Source organism: Schistocerca serialis, chromosome 4 (assembly GCF_023864345.2).
Source record: "Schistocerca serialis cubense isolate TAMUIC-IGC-003099 chromosome 4, iqSchSeri2.2, whole genome shotgun sequence".
NCBI classification, from domain to species: Eukaryota; Metazoa; Arthropoda; class Insecta; order Orthoptera; family Acrididae; genus Schistocerca; species Schistocerca serialis.
This window is the reverse complement of record NC_064641.1, coordinates 499,461,998-499,479,834: the sequence shown is the minus strand read 5'-3', so window position 1 is coordinate 499,479,834 and position 17,837 is coordinate 499,461,998. Positions and strand designations below refer to the sequence as shown.

The 17,837-nt window shown below is 38.9% G+C and overlaps 2 protein-coding genes across 5 annotated transcripts in view; one reads left to right on the top strand and one right to left on the bottom strand.

Moving 5' to 3' along the window:
* Window positions 1-12,475: 12,475 nt before the first annotated feature.
* LOC126475224 (uncharacterized) lies at window positions 12,476-15,761 on the bottom strand. Its single transcript, XM_050102895.1, has one exon. It carries the CDS (start codon window positions 15,546-15,548, stop codon window positions 14,856-14,858), a length of 693 nt encoding a protein of 230 aa, XP_049958852.1. The 5' UTR covers window positions 15,549-15,761; the 3' UTR covers window positions 12,476-14,855.
* A 139-nt stretch (window positions 15,762-15,900) lies between these two features.
* Window positions 15,901-17,837, top strand: part of LOC126475223 (uncharacterized) — a 179,072-nt gene continuing 177,135 nt past the window's right edge. For 2 of the 4 annotated variants that reach the window (XM_050102889.1, XM_050102890.1), the window contains exon 1: window positions 16,048-16,209. The gene's annotated coding sequence lies outside the window, so the exon portion shown is untranslated. Of the gene's footprint in view, window positions 15,958-16,047; window positions 16,210-17,259; window positions 17,350-17,837 lie in introns of those variants that run through there. The other 2 variants (XM_050102891.1, XM_050102892.1) reach the window with 2 other exon arrangements.

The following is a 17,837-nucleotide window of genomic DNA, read 5'->3' as shown; positions in this document are numbered from 1 at the left end:
AACTCAGGTACATGCTATCAACATTGATCTGAGTGGCGATGCATTCCCAGTTTTCCTTCGCCAGTAAGAGATTAAAAATTTTTCAACTACTTTTTCAGAACTGCTACTACTTGTTGGCATTTCTATACATAGTAGCTGTGCCTCATGATCACTATAACCCATGCTCAGTACTCTGCTTGTGGATCTGTAATTTGTTTCTGAGATGAATATTTGGTCAATAATGTAATTTGTGCATTCTGTTAATCTTGTTGGGCAGTGTATTGTGGGGATCATATTGACTGTGTTGGTCATATTTATCAAAGCATCTCTGATGCTGCTGTCTTTGGAAAAATCAATATTGAAATCCCCTACAAAGTGATACAAACCAGGTATTTGCAGGAGTTGGCCAATTCCAGCAGCAACTAATTAAATTATAGTCATAGGATACTACAGTTTTTCATCTTGTGAAGTGGAAAATTTTACATTTCTGAACATTTAAAGCAAGTTGCAAATCTCTGCACCACTTTGAAATCTTATCAAGATCTGATTGAATATTTATGCAGCTTCTTTCAGATAGTCTTTCACTGCAGATAACTGCATCATCTGCAAAATCCTGATTTTACTATTAATATTGTCTGCAATGACATTAAAAGACAAAATCAACAGCAAGAGTCCCAATACACTTCCCTGGAGCACACCTTAAGTTACTTCAACATCTGACGACGACTCTTCATCCAAGAAAACATACTGTGTTCTCCCTACCAAAAATTCCTCAATCCAGTCACAAATTGCACTTGATACCCCATATGATCATACTTCTGACAATAAGTGTAGGTATGGTATTGAGTCAAATGCTTTTTGGAAATCAAGAATATGCATCTATCTGACTGCCTCGATCTAAATGTTTCAGAACATCGAGTGAAGAAAGTGCGAGTTGGGTTTCACATGATCAATGTTTTTGAAATCCGTTGCTCGTTTTTGGGGGGAAGGAGACCAGACAGCGAGGTCATCGGTCTCATCGGATTAGGGAAGGAAGTCGGCCGTGCCCTTTGAAAGGAACCATCCCGGCATTTGCCTGGAGCGATTTAGGGAAATCACGGAAAACCTAAATCAGGATGGCCGGACGCGGGATTGAACCGTCGTCCTTCCGAATGCGAGTCCAGTGTGTTGAAATCCGTGCTGGTTAGCATTGAGATCATCCTGTTCAAGATACCTCATTATGTTTGAGCTCAGAATATGTTCTAAGATTCTACAACAAATTGCTGTCAAGGGTATTGGACAGTAGTTTTGTGGATCACTTCTATTACTCTGCTTGTAGATGGGTGTGACCTTTTGTCTTTTTCCAAGAACTGGGCACAGTTTTCTGTTTGAGGGATCTATGATAGGTCATAGTTAGAAGAGGGGATAACTCACCTGCAAATTCAGTATACAATCCGACAGAGATTCCATCGAATCCTGGAGCTTTGTTCAATGTTAATGACGAGCTGTTTCTCAACACCACTGACGCTAATACTTATTTCATTCATCTTTTCGGTGGTAGAAGGATTAAACTAGAGCAATTCTCATGGGTTTTCTTCCGTAAAGCTACATTTCAGCTGTTGCTTTGCTATCCTCAGTTTCATTTCCTGTCTCATTCACTAGGGACTGGACACTAACTTTGGTACCACTGACGGCCTTCAGATACAGCCAGAATTTCTTTAGGCTCTGTGAAAAATCACTTGACAATCATTCAGCATCACTCTTTGTTTTACGCCTATTACACAGTAATCTCTGTTTCTTTACTGTGACCGTAAACCATGGAGGTTCCCTCCCATTATGCACTGTTCTACTGGGTACATATCTATCCAGTGCATGGTCAACCATTCTCTTAAACTTGAGCCAGTGTTCCTCTACATGCTCCTGCCCTGTGCTGAAAGTTTCAAGTTCCTCACTGAGATATGGCATTACTGATTTTTTTTATTTAGTTTACTGAACATATATATCTTTCTGCTCGTTTTAGTTGTCCTTTGTACTATGGTAATCACTGTTGCCACAACTGCGTCATGCTCACTGAAAGTTTCACATTCCTCATTGATATATGGCACTACTGATTTCTCATCTAGTTTACCAAACATATATATCTTTTTGATTGGTTTAGTTGTCCTTTGGTAATCATTGTTGCCACAACCGCATCATGTTCTCCGATACCAGTTTCGATGTGGACATCCTCAAAGAGGTCAGGTTTACTTATTGTCATTAGATCCAACATACTTCCATCATGAGTTGGGTTCTTAAGTATCTGTTATAGGTAGCTTTAGTAAAGTTTCGCATGAAGTCTTGTCACACCCACCACTAACAAAACTATAATTTTCCAAATTAACAGTTGGATGTTTAAAGTCTCCACCAATGATTAGATTATGATTGGGGGACTTATGTACATGTGATCTGAGGTTTCCTCTAAAATTTTAGAAGAGCAAATCACTGGACAGAATTACTTGCATTTTCTGGGAAATTCATTTGTTGAACACCCTGAGGATGTTCCTTTGCCACGTAGATAGCAACACTGAAGAGCCAAAGAAACTGGTACACCTGCCTAATATCGTGAAGGGACCCTGCGAGCACACACAAGTGCTACAACACAATGTGGCATGGACTTGACTAATGTCTGAAGTTGTGCTGGAGGGAACTCACACCATGAGTCCTGCAGGGATGTCTATAAAGCTTTAAGAGTACAAGTGGCTGGAGATTTCTTCTGAGCAGCACACTGCATGGCATCCCAGATATGCTCAATAATGTTCATGTCTGGAGAGTTTGGTGGCCAGCAGAAATGTTTAAATTCAGAAGAGTGTTCTTGGAGCCACTCTGTAGCAATTCTGGACATGTAGGGTGTCGCACTGCCCTGCTGGAATTACCCAAGTCTGTTGGACTGCAAAATGGACATGAATGGATGCAGATGATCAGACTGGATGCTTATATACATGTCACCTGTCAAGAGTGATATCTAGATGTATCAGGGGGTCTCATATCACTGCAACAGCACATGCCCCACGCCATTACAGAGCCTCCACCAGATAGAACAGTCTCCTGCTGACATGCAGGGTCCATGGATTTATGAGTTTGCCTCCATACCCGTACATGTCCATCCACTTGATACAATTTGAAACGAGACTTGTCCGATCAGGCAACATGTTTCCAGTCATCAACAGTCTAATGTCAGTGTTCACGGCCCAGGCAAGGTGTAAAGCTTTGTATCATGCAGTCATCAAGGGTACACGAGTTGGCCTTCAGCTCTGAAAGACCATATTGATGATGTTTCGTTGAATGGCTCACATGCTGACACTTGTTGATGGCCCAGCATCGAAATCTGCAGCAATTTGCAGAAGGGTTGCACTTCTGTCACCTTGAATAATTCTCTTCGGTCGTCATTGGTCCTGTTTGCAGGATATTTTTCTGGCTGCAGCAATGCCAGAGATTTGATGTTTTACTGGATTCCTGATATTCATGGTACACGCGTGAAATGGTCGTACTGGCACATTCTCACTTCATCGCTACCTCGGAGATGCTGTGTCCAATTGCTCGTGCGCCGACTATAATGCCACGTTCAAACCCACTTAAATCTTGATAACCTGCCATCGTAGCAGTAGTAACTGATCTAACAACTGCACCACACTTATTGTCGTATATGGGCGTTGCTGACCACAGCACTGTATTCTACCTGTTTACGTATCTATGTATTTGAATACACATGCCTATACCAGTCTCTTTGGCGCTTCAGTGTACGTGCTTCCAGCACGATGGAGCTCTCCACATTCTACCAGATAGGTGAGGGACCATCTCAACCGAAATTACCCTAATTCTGGATGGTCATGGCAGTACAATTAGCTGCCCACCAAAATTGTCAGACATTATGCCATTATATTTTTGTTGACGGGATTGGATGAGTCTGAGTAGTACAAATGAAAGGTGACTACACGAGATTAACTCCTTGGGAATATTGCAGATGCTATGCCCTCATTAGGAAACATGCAGATGCACTCAGATGAGCAACAAACATTTTCTCCCATTCCAGAATGAGATTTTCACTCTGCAGCCGAGTGTGCGCTGATATGAAACTTCCTGGCAGATTAAAACTGTGTGCCCGACCGAGACTTGAACTCGGGACCTTTGCCTTTCGCGGGAAAGTGCTCTACCATCTGAGCTACCGAAGCACGACTCTCGCCCGGTACTCACAGCTTTACTTCTGCTAGTATCTCGCCTCCTACCTTCCAAACTTTACAGAAGCTCTCCTGCGAATCTTGCAGAACTAGCACTCCTGAAAGAAAGGATACTGCCGAGACATGGCTTAGCCACAGCCTGGGGGATGTTTCCAGAATGAGATTTTCACTCTGCAGCGGAGTGTGCACTGATATTTCGCGGGCAAAAGGCAAAGGTCCCGAGTTCGAGTCTCGGTCAGGCACACAGTTTTAATCTGCCAGGAAGTTTCATATCAGCGCACACTCTGCTGTAGAGTGAAAATCTCATTCTGGAAACATCCCCCAGGCTGTGGCTAAGCCATGTCTCCGCAGTATCCTTTCTTTCAGGAGTGCTAGTTCTGCAAGGTTTGAAGGAGAGCTTCTGTAAAGTTTGGAAGGTAGGAGACGAGATACTGGCAGAAGTAAAGCTGTGAGTACCGGGCGTGAGTCGTGCTTCGGTAGCTCAGATGGTAGAGCACTTGCTTGCAAGAGGCAAAGGTCCCGAGTTCGAGTCTCGGTCGGGCACACAGTTTTAATCTGCCAGGAAGTTTCATTTTCTCCCATGCGTGCACAAATACATTCTAGTTGACACCGGGTTTTTCAAACGTTTATTGTGAACTATACAATTGCTGTAATGCGATGTGTACGATAATGCTCAGAGAAGAATGCGTTAATAAAAATTCACAACCCGGTAAGAATACTGACACAACTAAAAAAACGCAATACCTGAGAAAAATTGATTTAAAGAATTCTACACGACTTGTAATGGAATAATATAAACTTCCTTTTAATTTCAGGTAAGTATTTTTGGCAGTAAATTCCATTTTTTTAAACAACAGTAATATAGACATGTAGTTAATTTTTCATAAGCATTGAATTTTTTAGTTGTGTCACTATTCTTGCTGGAGTGCAATGTATTTTCCATTTGATACTCTGTAAAACTATTGTGCATGTGTATGTCTAACAATACACTGAATACAGAAAATAAACAACAATGTTATATTAAATATATTCTACCTAGATAACCATTCAGAACACGGCATTTGTCCACGTAATGTTTTTCACTTCAAATGATATTCCTGAATACTGACCATTCCTCCGGGAACACCCTGTATAAAGAATGTGTAGTTGATTAGCTTCTGTTTTAACTGTAATATACTGCAGATACCTTTTTTGGGGGGGGGGGGGGGGGGGGGGGAATCTGTAACTTCTTGTGACTGGAAGACAGCGCAGGTCATACGCGGCTACAAGAAGGGCAGCAGAAGAGACTCACAAAACTGATGCACAACCTTGTTGACATCCAGCTGTTGAGGATTCCTAGAATATATTCTGAGCTTAAACATAATGACATACCTCAGACAAAATGATCTCTTCCATGATAACCAGAATAGATTTTGAAAACACAGGTCGTGCTAAATTCATCTCGCATATTTCTTACATGACTTTCTGAAAGCAATAGATCAAGAAAATCTCATGGATGCAGTGTTTTGTGACCTCTAGAAAGGATTTGACTAAGCACCCTATGACAGTATGGTCATATGGAGTATCAAATGAAATAGATGACTGAACTGACGGTTTCTTGATAGGGAGGACACAGATTGTTATCTTGGATGCAGAATCGTTGATGCAGGGAGAAGTAAGGTCAGGATTACCCCCCAGGAAAGTGTGGTGGGGTTCTTCCTAGTTATGTCGCACATTAATGAACTGGCAGACAATATTTACAAGAACCTCAGACTTTTGCAAAGACTGCAGTTACTTATAACGATGTACTATATGAAAAAAAAGCTGCACAAATATCCAGTCAGATCTTGACAATGTTTTCTAATTTCCTTTTTAAAGGAACATTAAGCAAAACAAGATACACTCCAAACCTGCACATCATAAAGTAAAAGAGTCCCATCTAGGGTTGTAAGTTGTATCATGGTTGCCACAAGTATCCTCAAGTGAAATTCTCTGATTTCCAGACAAGTTTTAGCATTTATCCTGACAAATTTTGAGATAACAACAATGAGTAAAGATGTAAGTTGACAATCTGACTTTGCAGCCACAGAACAAGAAATAATTGTGCCAAAGAAGGAAATATCTAAATAAAACTTGCAAGCAGGCAGCGTTTGCTAATGTGAGCAAAAATCTTAAGAGCTAACATCAACATCTTTGTAATGAACTGTTTTTAGATGGAGAAAGCAAGCAAAATCACATGTGTATTTCATTTAGACCACTGATGTTATTTTATTTCAATAAAACAAAACACATTTGGTGACAAAAATATGCATTTCCTTGGAGTTGCAAAACAGATTTAAAATAACTTCACTGATTTCGGAAATAATCTTGGAAAAAATAGGTCTCTTGAAAGATTTGTATAAGGTGGGGAAAAGAGTTATGTAAAACCACAATATAAGTGCCCGCCAATAAAATGGTTATACTATGTTCATTACTGTTGGTTATTACCCACTGTGTTACATGTATTATTTTACAGGTATTAATTGATTTTTCTTTCAAGAAATATTTGCACACAATGGGTACAAACCATCAGCGACTGCCAAAATTTTCTTCTTCTTATCGACCATACTTTCTAATATATAAACTACTTTCGAAGTGTCGGAATGTACAAAAACACATAAAATGTCTATAAAACCCCACACATTGCAATATACTGGCGGTGAGACAGTCGCAATTTCTGAAATCCATCACCTGTGGCCTCTGACCTACTGAGGAATACTGCAGTCCTGTTGTTGTGGTCTTCAGTCTAGACGCTGGTTTGATGCAGCTCTCCATGCTACTTTATCCTGTGCAAGCGTCTTCATCTCCAAGTAACTACTGCAACCTTTATCCTGAATCTGCTAAGTGCATTCATTTCTTGGTCTCCCTCTATGATTTTTGCCCTCGATGCTTCCCTCTAATACTAACTGGTGATCCCTTGATGTCTCAGAAAGTGTCCTACCAACCGAACCGTTGTTCTAGTCAAATTGTGCTACAAATTCCTCTTCTCCCCAATTCTATTCAGTACCTCCTCATTAGTTAAGTGATCTATCCATCTAATCTTCAGCACTCTTCTGTGGCACCACATTTTGAGAGCTATTTTCTTCTTGTCTAAACTATTTATTGTCCATGTTTCACTTCCAAACATGGTTACACTCCATACAAATACTTTTAGAAACGACTTCCTGACACTTAAATCTATACTCTATGTTAAAAAATTTCTCTTCTTCACAAACGCTTTCTTTGCCATAGCCAGTCTACATTTTATATCCTTTCTACTTTGACCATCATCAGTTATTTTGCTCCCCAAATAGCAAAACTCATCTACTAAAATGTCTTGTTTCCTGATCTAATTCCCTCAGCATTACCTCATGACTACATTCCATTATCCTCGTTTTGCATTTGTTGATGTTTATCTTATAGCCTCCTTTCAAGACACTGTCCATTCCGTTCAATTGCATTCCAGATCCTTTGCCATGTCTGACACAATTACAATGTCGTCGGCAAACTGCAAAGATTTTATTTCTTCTCCATGGATTTTAATTCCTAGCCCAAATTTTTCTTTTGTTTCCTTCACTGCTTGCTCAGTATACATCAGGGATAGGTTACAATCCTGTCTTACTCCCTTCTCAACCTCTGCTTTCCTTTCATGCCCCTCAACTCTTAAAACTGCCATCCGGTTTCTGTACAAATTGTAAATAGCCTTTCGCTCACTGTATTTTACCCCTGCCACCTTCAGAATTTGACAGAGTATTCCAGTCAACATTGTCAAAAGCTTTCTCTAAGTCTAGAAATGCTACAAATGTAGGCTTTCCTTTCCTTAATCTATCTTCTAAGATAAATCGTAAGTTGAGTATTGCCTTGGCTGTTCCAACATTTCTAAAAAAACCCATACTGATCTTCCCTGGGGTCAGCTTCTAGCACTTTTTCCCATTCATCTGTGAAGAATTTGTGTTAGTATTTTGCAGCCATGACTTAGTAAACTGATAATGCAATAGTTTTCAAAACTGTCAATGCCTGCTTTCTTTGGTATTGGAATTATTACATTCTTCTTGAAGTCTGAGGGTATTTCACCTGTCTCACATCTTGCTCACCAGGTGGAAGAGTTTTGTCATGGCTATCTCTCCCAACACTATCAGTAATTCTAATGGAATGTTGTCTACTCCCAGGGCTTTGTTCTGACTTGGGTCTTTCTGTGCTCTGTCAAATTCTTCACACAGTATCATTTCTCCCATTTCATCTTCATCTTTGTCCTCTTCCATTTCCATAATATTGCCCTCAAGTATGTCACCCTTGTAAAGACCCTCCATACACAACTTCCACTTTTCTGCTTTCCCTTCTTTGCTTAGGACTGGTTTTTCCTCCGAGCTCTTGATATTCATACAGGTGGTTCTCTTTTCTCCAAAGGTCTCTCTTAATTTTCCTATAGGCAGTACCTGTCTTACCCCTAGTGACATACGCCTCCACATCCTTATATTTGTCCTCTAGCCATTATTGCTCAGCCTTTTTGCACTTCCTGTCAATATCATTTTTTGGATGTTTGTATTCCCTTTTGCCTGCTTCATTTACTGCATTTTTATATTTTCTCCTTTCATCAATTAAATTCAATATCTCTTCTTTTCCTATAGATTTCTACTAGCCCTTGTCTCTTTACCTACTTGATCCTCTGCTGCCTTCACTATTTCATCTCTCAAAGTTACCTATTCTTCTACTATATTTCTTTCTCCTGTATTTGTCAATTGTTCCCTAATGCTCTCTCTGAAACTCTCTACAGCCTGAGGTTCTTTTATTTTTTACAGGTCCTGTCTCCTTAAATTCGTGACTTTTTGCAGTTTCTTCAGTTTTAATCTACAGTTCATAATAAATTGTGGCCGGAGTCTGCATTTGTCCCTGGAAATTTCTTACAATTTAAAATCTGGTTCCTAAATCTCTGTATTACCATCATATAATCTATCTGAAATCTTCCAGTGTCTCCAGGCCTCTTCCTCGTATACAACCTTCTTTCAAGATTCTTAAACCACGTGTTAGTTATGATTAATTTATGCTCTGCACAAAATTCTACCAGGCAGCTTCCTCTTTCATTCCTTACCCCCATTCCATATTCTCCTACTTTTCCTACTACCGAATTCCAGTTCCCCTTGACTATTAAATTTTCGTCTCCCTTCACTATCTGAATAATTTCTTTTATCTTATCAAACGTTTCTTCAACCTCTTCCTCATCTGCGGAGCTAGTTGGCATATAAACTCGTACCACTGTGGTAGGCTGGTTTGGGATGTAAAGGGACCAAACTACAGGGTCATCTGTCCCTTCTTCCTGATGCAAACGAGGCTCAAGGTAAAACAACACTCAAATTTAATTTGTGGAGGTAAAATGGGGTAAAAGAATGGGGAACCACACCGAAAGAGAAGGTGTGAGCTTCATGTCTATCTTGGTTATAATAATGCAATCACTATGCTATTCTTAGTGGCTTATCTGTACTCCTATTTTTTTTTTAAATTCATTAATAAACCTACTCCTGCATTACCCCTATCTGATTTTGCACTTATCACCCTGTATTCACCTGACCATGGATAAACCACATAAATCCATGGCATTATGCCACACACAAACAGACCCGGCCTGCACGCTGGTTGGTGAGACTGGATCTTATGGGCAGGATATGCACATTAGTGAGAAAGGAAGAGCTTCAGATCGGCTGGCCCGAACCATTACACACACCTGCAGAAATGGCCTGTCATGAAAATTCACTGGTGTGGCCAGCTATTCAGGAGTCACAGACAGTATGTTGATGAAATGGTACCGCAGTGATCAATCCATGCAAATGATAACTTATGCAAATACTCTGAAAATTAATAATAATGATGATAGGTAGCAACTCACCATAAAGATGATCACTGAGATGCAGACAGACGCATAGCAAAGACACTCCACTCTCACAACTAAATTTTTGGCCATAGCCTTTGTCAGAAAGTGAGGGCACATATAACATTCACACACTCATCCAGACATAACTCATGCACACACATCCGCCACCTCTGGCTGCTGCATCTACAGTCTCTGGGAATCAGATCCAAACAAACCACACTTCACGTCCTCACTTATCTCTTGCAGCTGCAAGGCTAGCGGTGAAAAGTGGTGGCAGCACTGACTGCAAGCTGGGGCGAGTGATAGGAAGGGGAGCAGCAGTAGTAATGAGGGAGTAGAGAAGTGGCGCACGTGCTCAGCTGCACCCAACCAGTGATGATGCACGACATCTCAGTAAACAAACCATTTCATCTACTGGGACAAAAACGAGATTTTTCCAGTGTTTTTTTCCAAATGTCCCTGATATGTTTGGAATTCCCTTATTTCCAGAACCTGTGGCAACCCTGCGTATGCAAAGTAGCCTAAACAAAACATTTTTAAGTAATGGAAAACAGTCATATAATGGAGATGAAGAGTGCTGTATGGTTACACACACACACACACACACACACACACACACACACACACGAACAGTAACATAGTGACACAGCTTACAAAATTATACTATTCTTCAAGCCCCATAGTCATACACAAGTGCATCCACGTGTGTTCATTTACAATCTGTGGAGCATATCTGGGAAAACATTACCATTTATTTCACTCATATTTCTATACATAGTGTGGAACAAGAACCAGTTAGGACTTCCATTTAGTTAGGAAAAACAAACACCCAAAACAGCATTTTCTATTAGGGAATTAAATTGTATAATAAACTGCCAAATAAAATGAAAAAGATTACTACATGACATCCACTTAAAAGCAGAGTTAACACATTCTTCTTAAGTAAGGCATATGACACAATGAATAAGAGGTGGTCTCAGAGTAGAGGGAAGTAATGAAAGGAGGTAACTACAATCCCTGTCACATTTCAATATGTGGTCACGATTCACTTCTTTCACAAGGAAATCATGCGTTAAGGTGCAAAATAGTAATGTCTTGTCGTTTTCCTGGAGTTCAACCTCTCGCTCAACATGGTGGGATGCCAACTCAGTTTTTTCAGGTGGACTAAGGAGTTTAATATATGAGGCATCAAATCTGCTTTCTGAACAGATTGGAACTGGTGCAAGGGACAGGCAGCACCATGAGTTTACAACAGGTACCCTTAGTGCATTCAGCAATGAAGAATGGAACTGTGTTTTACACGAGTTACCTGAAACCACCTGTGTGTAAATCAAGTAACACTGCACAATAATGACCAACCAAACAGGATAGTTAAGCCATCAATAAACCGAGCTTATATTCAGGAGGATGAAGTTGCTCTTTCTGGCTAGCCTCATTTGTGTTTTTCTAAACCACTAAGGCAAGTGCCTAGCTGCTTCCTCAATCAACGCCATGGCTAATAACCTGTCCTATCCTCATAAAGCATATTATGTATGCTGTGTGTTGTACATTTTGAGTCACTGATTTGTTCCGTATTATACTGACAATACCTACATCGTTGTGAGATGATCCGAGGTTGAATAAAGATAAAGATGATGAAATTGGTCCCCTAATCAGGCTGCACAGCACATTAATGGAGATAATAGAGGGAAACATTCCATGTAGGAAATATATATCTAAAAACAAAGATGATGTGACTTGCCAAATGAAAGTGCTGGCAGGTCGACAGACACACAAACAAACACAAACATACACACAAAATTCAAGCTTTCGCAACAAACTGTTGCCTCATCAGGAAAGAGGGAAGGAGAGGGAAAGACGAAAGGATGTGGGTTTTAAGGGAGAGGGTAAGGAGTCATTCCAATCCCGGGAGCGGAAAGACTTACCTTAGGGGGAAAAAAGGACGGGTATACACTCGCACACACACATATCCACACAAATTCAAGCTTTCGCAACAAACTGTTGCCTCATCAGGAAAGAGGGAAGGAGAGGGAAAGACGAAAGGATGCGGGTTTTAAGGGAGAGGGTAAGGAGTCATTCCAATCTCGGGATCGGAAAGACTTACCTTAGGGGGAAAAAAGGACAGGTATACACTTGCACACACACACACACACACACACACACACACACACACACACACACATATCCATCCGCACATACACAGACTATCACAGATGATGTGACTTACCGGACCAAAGTGCTGGCAGGTCGATAGACACACAAACAAACACAAACACGAAATTCAAGCTTTCACAACAAACTGTTGCCTCATCAGGAAAGAGGGAATGTGGAATGTTTCCCTCTATTATATTCATATATATATAAAGTATCCTGAAAGCAACTGTATATGAAAAGATAGAGAGAGAGAGAGTGTTTCAAGGCTGATTATTTCTGAATATACTACAGCACATATGAGTTTATTACTAACATTTATACACATCTGATACATTTCATACATCAGTGTCTAGAAATTAATTTCTTTTGCATAAAAATAAACATAGCAAGTCTCCTCAATAAAAATGGAACATCAAACAGAAAGTACTCAACTGATTATTATGAGGTTCTTAACAATGTATCTCATCACACACATAAATGATAAATCAAGTGAAGCTGTCTCTGTCAATATTACAAATATACTTCTCAGTAGTTCAATGTAAGGGGAGGGGGGAGGGGGGGGGGGGAGAGTCGAGGTATCAGGACCTAGTTTACAGCTAACAGATTAATTACTTATTCGAATAAAACATTATTCAATACGTCATACACATACAAATATTATACTCTTAAGTGATGAAAGTGTTATCAAACCAATCAAAAAATATCAAAGTTACAAGTATGCAGTTCAGTACAGTTTTCATTCTTTCTGTATGCTTTTACTGACAAGTTCAGCAACTGAGTTACAGAATTAATTAGTATGTAAACATGTTGCATCACACACTAACAAATCATGAGAAATTGCTTTCAAAAGTGAGAAACTTTCTTCATGTGCGCGCGCCCACACACACACTACTTCTAAAGGTAATGTAAGGGCATACACCACCTATCAGCTGTCTTAACCACTGACCAAAAATATGTCGGTACTACCTAAAATGATGTGTACGAAACGATGCAAACTCAATATAGGTGTAAAGTTTTGTTAACATTTCTGGTACTTTACGGCAAAACTAACAGTAGTGTTATGAAGTGAATCATAATATGAAACATGTCAAATGACTGCTCAATCTCTGAAAGTTTCAATTGTCACAGTGCAAATGACAGGACTGCCAAAAGGATTGGCCCAAAATTCTCTCCAAATTTAGGTTTTACACTAGGCACTGAAGTATTTATGATATGCTCCGAGGCATCCCACTAGGTAGTGTCCATCACAATGACAACAAGGTATGTATTAGTAATTGCAAAGCCTTTTCCACCTGACATTTAATTTAAATGGGCTGCTTGTAATTGTAAGCTTGTGATTTTGTGTGAAGTTTCAAGTAAAGACCATAAAAGTGTAATGAAATACTCACAGAATACTATAAAAACAGGTGTAGTAAGATGATACTAACAACAGTAATACATCCCAAAAAAAGTAACTTACTGATATCAATAACCAGTTCATAAAACTGGACCCGAGTTTACATACCTATAATTAAAACAAGTTTTAATCCCTAGCTTTCCCACATATACACATTTCCTCACCATAAGGTGGACATCAAAAAAGAAAGAAGTGCAGGGGGCTGAGGAAAAACTAATGTTGCTCCAAACCATGAATAAGACGATATGAAGGCCATGTAAAAATTCTTGAAGTTGCACTACTGTCCCCCAGTTAAAAAGGATTGAGCGTTTCATTGAAAAACAAATTTTCACCTTATTCTCCCACTTATCTCATTCATTATTGCTGAAACAATTTTAAAGGAGGTCTTCATTCCCTTATGCCAAACCATTTAGCACCATTGAGATAAAAGGTTATGTACCAAATGCTATCAAGGCAAAGTTTATATTGTAAGATTTACGTAGCACAAACAAACTAATTTGCCACACATTGAATTATAATGTGATAGGCTGCCAACTGATGTAAGAGTCTGCTGAATCACCATTATAACCATATTAACACATTTCTGCAGACTCTTATCACACGAGCTCGCAGTTGCAAATTTTATTTTATTTTATCTTTTAAGTGACATGTTGTGTAACATTACACAAGAGAAACAACGATAGCCTATAGCCTATGTCTGCTTAAAATCCAGGTACAAACAATCAGTTATTTAGGCTACCTTTCATTTGAATTGACATATAAACTGAAAAAATGGCGGTGTTCTAGCAATATTTAACTCCATTTTTGCAAAAATTCCTTGTTTTGATGGTAAAGAACAGAAACTCCAATCAACATTATTTCGGTACTATTTTGACTTGCAAACACTTACAAGCTACCTGTGCCACTTAAAGTGATTTAACTGCCTTTTATAAAACAATACATGTAGTGCGACTCTGTAGGATAAACTACTATACCAGTATTTTAGGAAGTTTTACACAAAGGCAAACAGGAAAGTAAAATACAGACAAGCATCAAAACTGTCAACTTGTCGGGTAAAATAAAATATGTGACTGAACATGCTACATACAGGTTTACTTCTGCATTAAAAAGCATTTCTTTAACATATTTCACTTACTCAAAATATCTGTTAATCACTACTACTTCAGGACGACTCATATATTGACTATATCCATGTCACACACACACACACACACACACACACAATCTGAATGCGTAATTTATGCACAAGGAATTACACGGTGTGTTCTGTTCATTCATCTTCATTTTCATACAAGTGATTAAGTGACACTTTTCTTAGAGTTGATTGAGAATTGTCTTTTTTGATCTTTTTTGGCCTAGTTTTCTTTTCCATCCCAACAACGTATTCTGGCATCACGAGTTTGGAGCTCCTAAAAACTGAAGTCTTTAAACTCTCTGTTCTACTTGCATTCGAAGTTTCTTCTACCAATTGTTCACTTGCTTTCTTTGCGACCTGATGTGAAGGTTTGAAAATGATTCGTCTGACTTCCTCCTTGTTACCTTCTGGAGTTTGTTTCTGTTTCCTTTCTTCCAACTCTCGAAGAAATGACAGAGCAGCAGCTGTATTAGACTGATTTGTCATATCGTCTGGCGACACATCCCCGAGAGTATACTTCACCCATTTGTGCGGATTTCTTTGGTGATCTGGTATATCTCTAACACGAAAACGAGGAGGGAAGTCGATTGGTTTCTTAAAAATACTCTCTTTACCTCTGAAATGTTTCGTTTCTGATCTTTTCCTCTTCAGTGACACTCTTTCACATGTGCTGTCGACTTCCATAGACTCCGGATAACTCCTGTCAGGATCTTCCTTTTCCTTTTCATGTTTCTCCTTATCAAATGCGTTTATTAAGTTTAATATGTTTCGCTGCTTTTCTACAAAGTCAGTATTTGTGCTTCTTATATAGAACTTACAATCCTGCATCTTACGAACTTTAGTAGTAATTAGATGTGAGTAAATACTACTATTCGCTCCATCCACGATACATAATTTTTATTATGTTGTAAACAATGTAACACGCATTAACAGTTTCCACCGTTTTCGTTCCACTTTTCCCCAAAACATACACTGTCTTCTACAGTGAACAGAGTACAGATTACAGACGTTGTTCACTTGACTAAACCAAAGACTTTAATTCCAAATATGTCCCAAGCATCGTTTAGTTTCAGGTCTCTATAATCGTTTAGGTAGAAGAGAAAGTCTCAAAAAATCAAATCAAAAATTCATATTATATTAGATGAGCCTATTAAAAGCAGTGTACTGAAACTAGCAAATACTCTGAATGTCATTTGTGGGAAAACAATGTACCTCAAAGAATCGAATTGCATGACGTGTATGTATAAATTTGAAATTCACACACGGTTATTCAGAGATCTATTACAAAGTTATTGTTATTATATTATCAAATGCACAAGAAAGTGTTTCAAAAAGAAATATTCATACATTTGCGAAGTGTCATCCATTGAATTTGCTACATATCGACCAACAAACTCAAAGTTGACATGGCGATGGCGGTGGATTATGAATTGCCTCTTATTTAATGTTCCGCGTTTAGTGTTGACACTCTCTGATTTGTTGTATGAAAGTAAGTATTTTTTACACATTTTGTGCTACTTCAAAGTGTCTGAGCGCCGTGTCCATTTTTTTTATGTCCTTGTATTTACGGGTCATCGCAATAGTGTATCGTGAGAAAATGTGAAGGTAATTCGAAAACACATGTGTTGACTTGCACCTGTCAAAGTACTTAACGTATTACCACGCAATTGGGATTTTGACGAATTTAGTTGAATACGACCCAGTAATACAGTGTAGGCTATAACGTGGCCGGCGCCGTAGGGCATTTCTGAATCTAGACCAACTTCGACTTGTTATTGACGTCTTTGCCCTGGCGTAACTTATTATAATATTCCTAACTGCTATGAGTTCAGATGTGTTTGCATTTAAATGGTGTAATCAGTGTGACATATTCCTGTAATTACTGGACGCTGTTCTTTTCCATGAGTTTGTGTAATGTCTCCTAAAACTTTTGAGGATCTCTTTGTATTTAAGAATGTATGAAGGCTTCATGTTAATTCAGACGAGGAAGGACAATGGTTACAAGTTTCGTGATTATTTCCACACGCCATCAAGATGATTGGTAGAAAGTAGATGTAGAACTAAGTGCTCAACAAGTCCTTGTTGTGTGATTCAGCTGTGTGCCCAAAAGTCTTGAGGCAGTAGGGCAGGTGAATCACACTGGAGAGTATTGCTCAGCTGGCTAGAGAACCATTGTCAAACAACCTGAGTGACAGATAGGCTGTGTATGCTGTGTCACCCAGAAAACACGTTATATAATGAAGTATTGGCACACACATTATGCACATATATTGCATATAAAGTACAAAAAATGCAGTGGGGTCCACTATATAACTTTTTACCCATTGTGAGCTTCCACCCGCCACCAGAGTCAGTCAAAAATCATTGTGTGTGTGTTGTGAAAGCATAATAATTAAATTCTGTAGGAATTTCGTTGCAATTGAATGTGATTCCTAATTGTTTTATGCCGTGTTGACTCTTAAAAGTATTGTTTACATTTGGTATGACTTGACCTTCATATGCAAATTTCTGAAGAAGTGGTTAACATAAATATAGCCAACTAAGTATCTGTTGGATCTGATGGGTGGTGGTCAGCAGGAATTGTGCAGCTGTATCCACAGTTTTTGTCAGGAGATGACAACAGAATAATGTAAATGGATGCTATTTTCCAAATTCACTTTACTCCAATGTAGTATAGATTTGTTTTTGGCTTCCTTATTGCCTCAATGGAATGCATATGTTGGATTGTTAACTGAGTTTATGGGTTGAACATAGTGGTCTAAACTCAGAGACCACCTTTCTAATAGCTTTTTTCTTTTTATGATTATTACAGAAATAACTGAAGCTTATAATTTCTTCTGTAGTTTGTATAAATATGTTTTAAGATTTCATTCACAAATTTTCGTTCATATTCAGTTATGTGCACTGTGATGCACGAAGATTACTACTGTTGCTATTGTTTTCAGGTTTATATTCTCTTTATGCTGTTATAACATTTCAAACTAATTTGTATGTTTAGTTGCAATGGAACTATAAACTATTAAAGCTATTCAGAGTACAGTTTTGATGTTTTTAAAAAAATGTTTCCGATTAGGAAAACACACACACACACACACACACACACACACACACACACAC

Excerpts from the sequence above, each read along its gene's own strand:
- LOC126475224 (XM_050102895.1), bottom strand. The coding sequence starts at position 15,548 with ATGCAGGATTGTAAGTTCTATATAAGAAGCACAAATACTGACTTTGTA.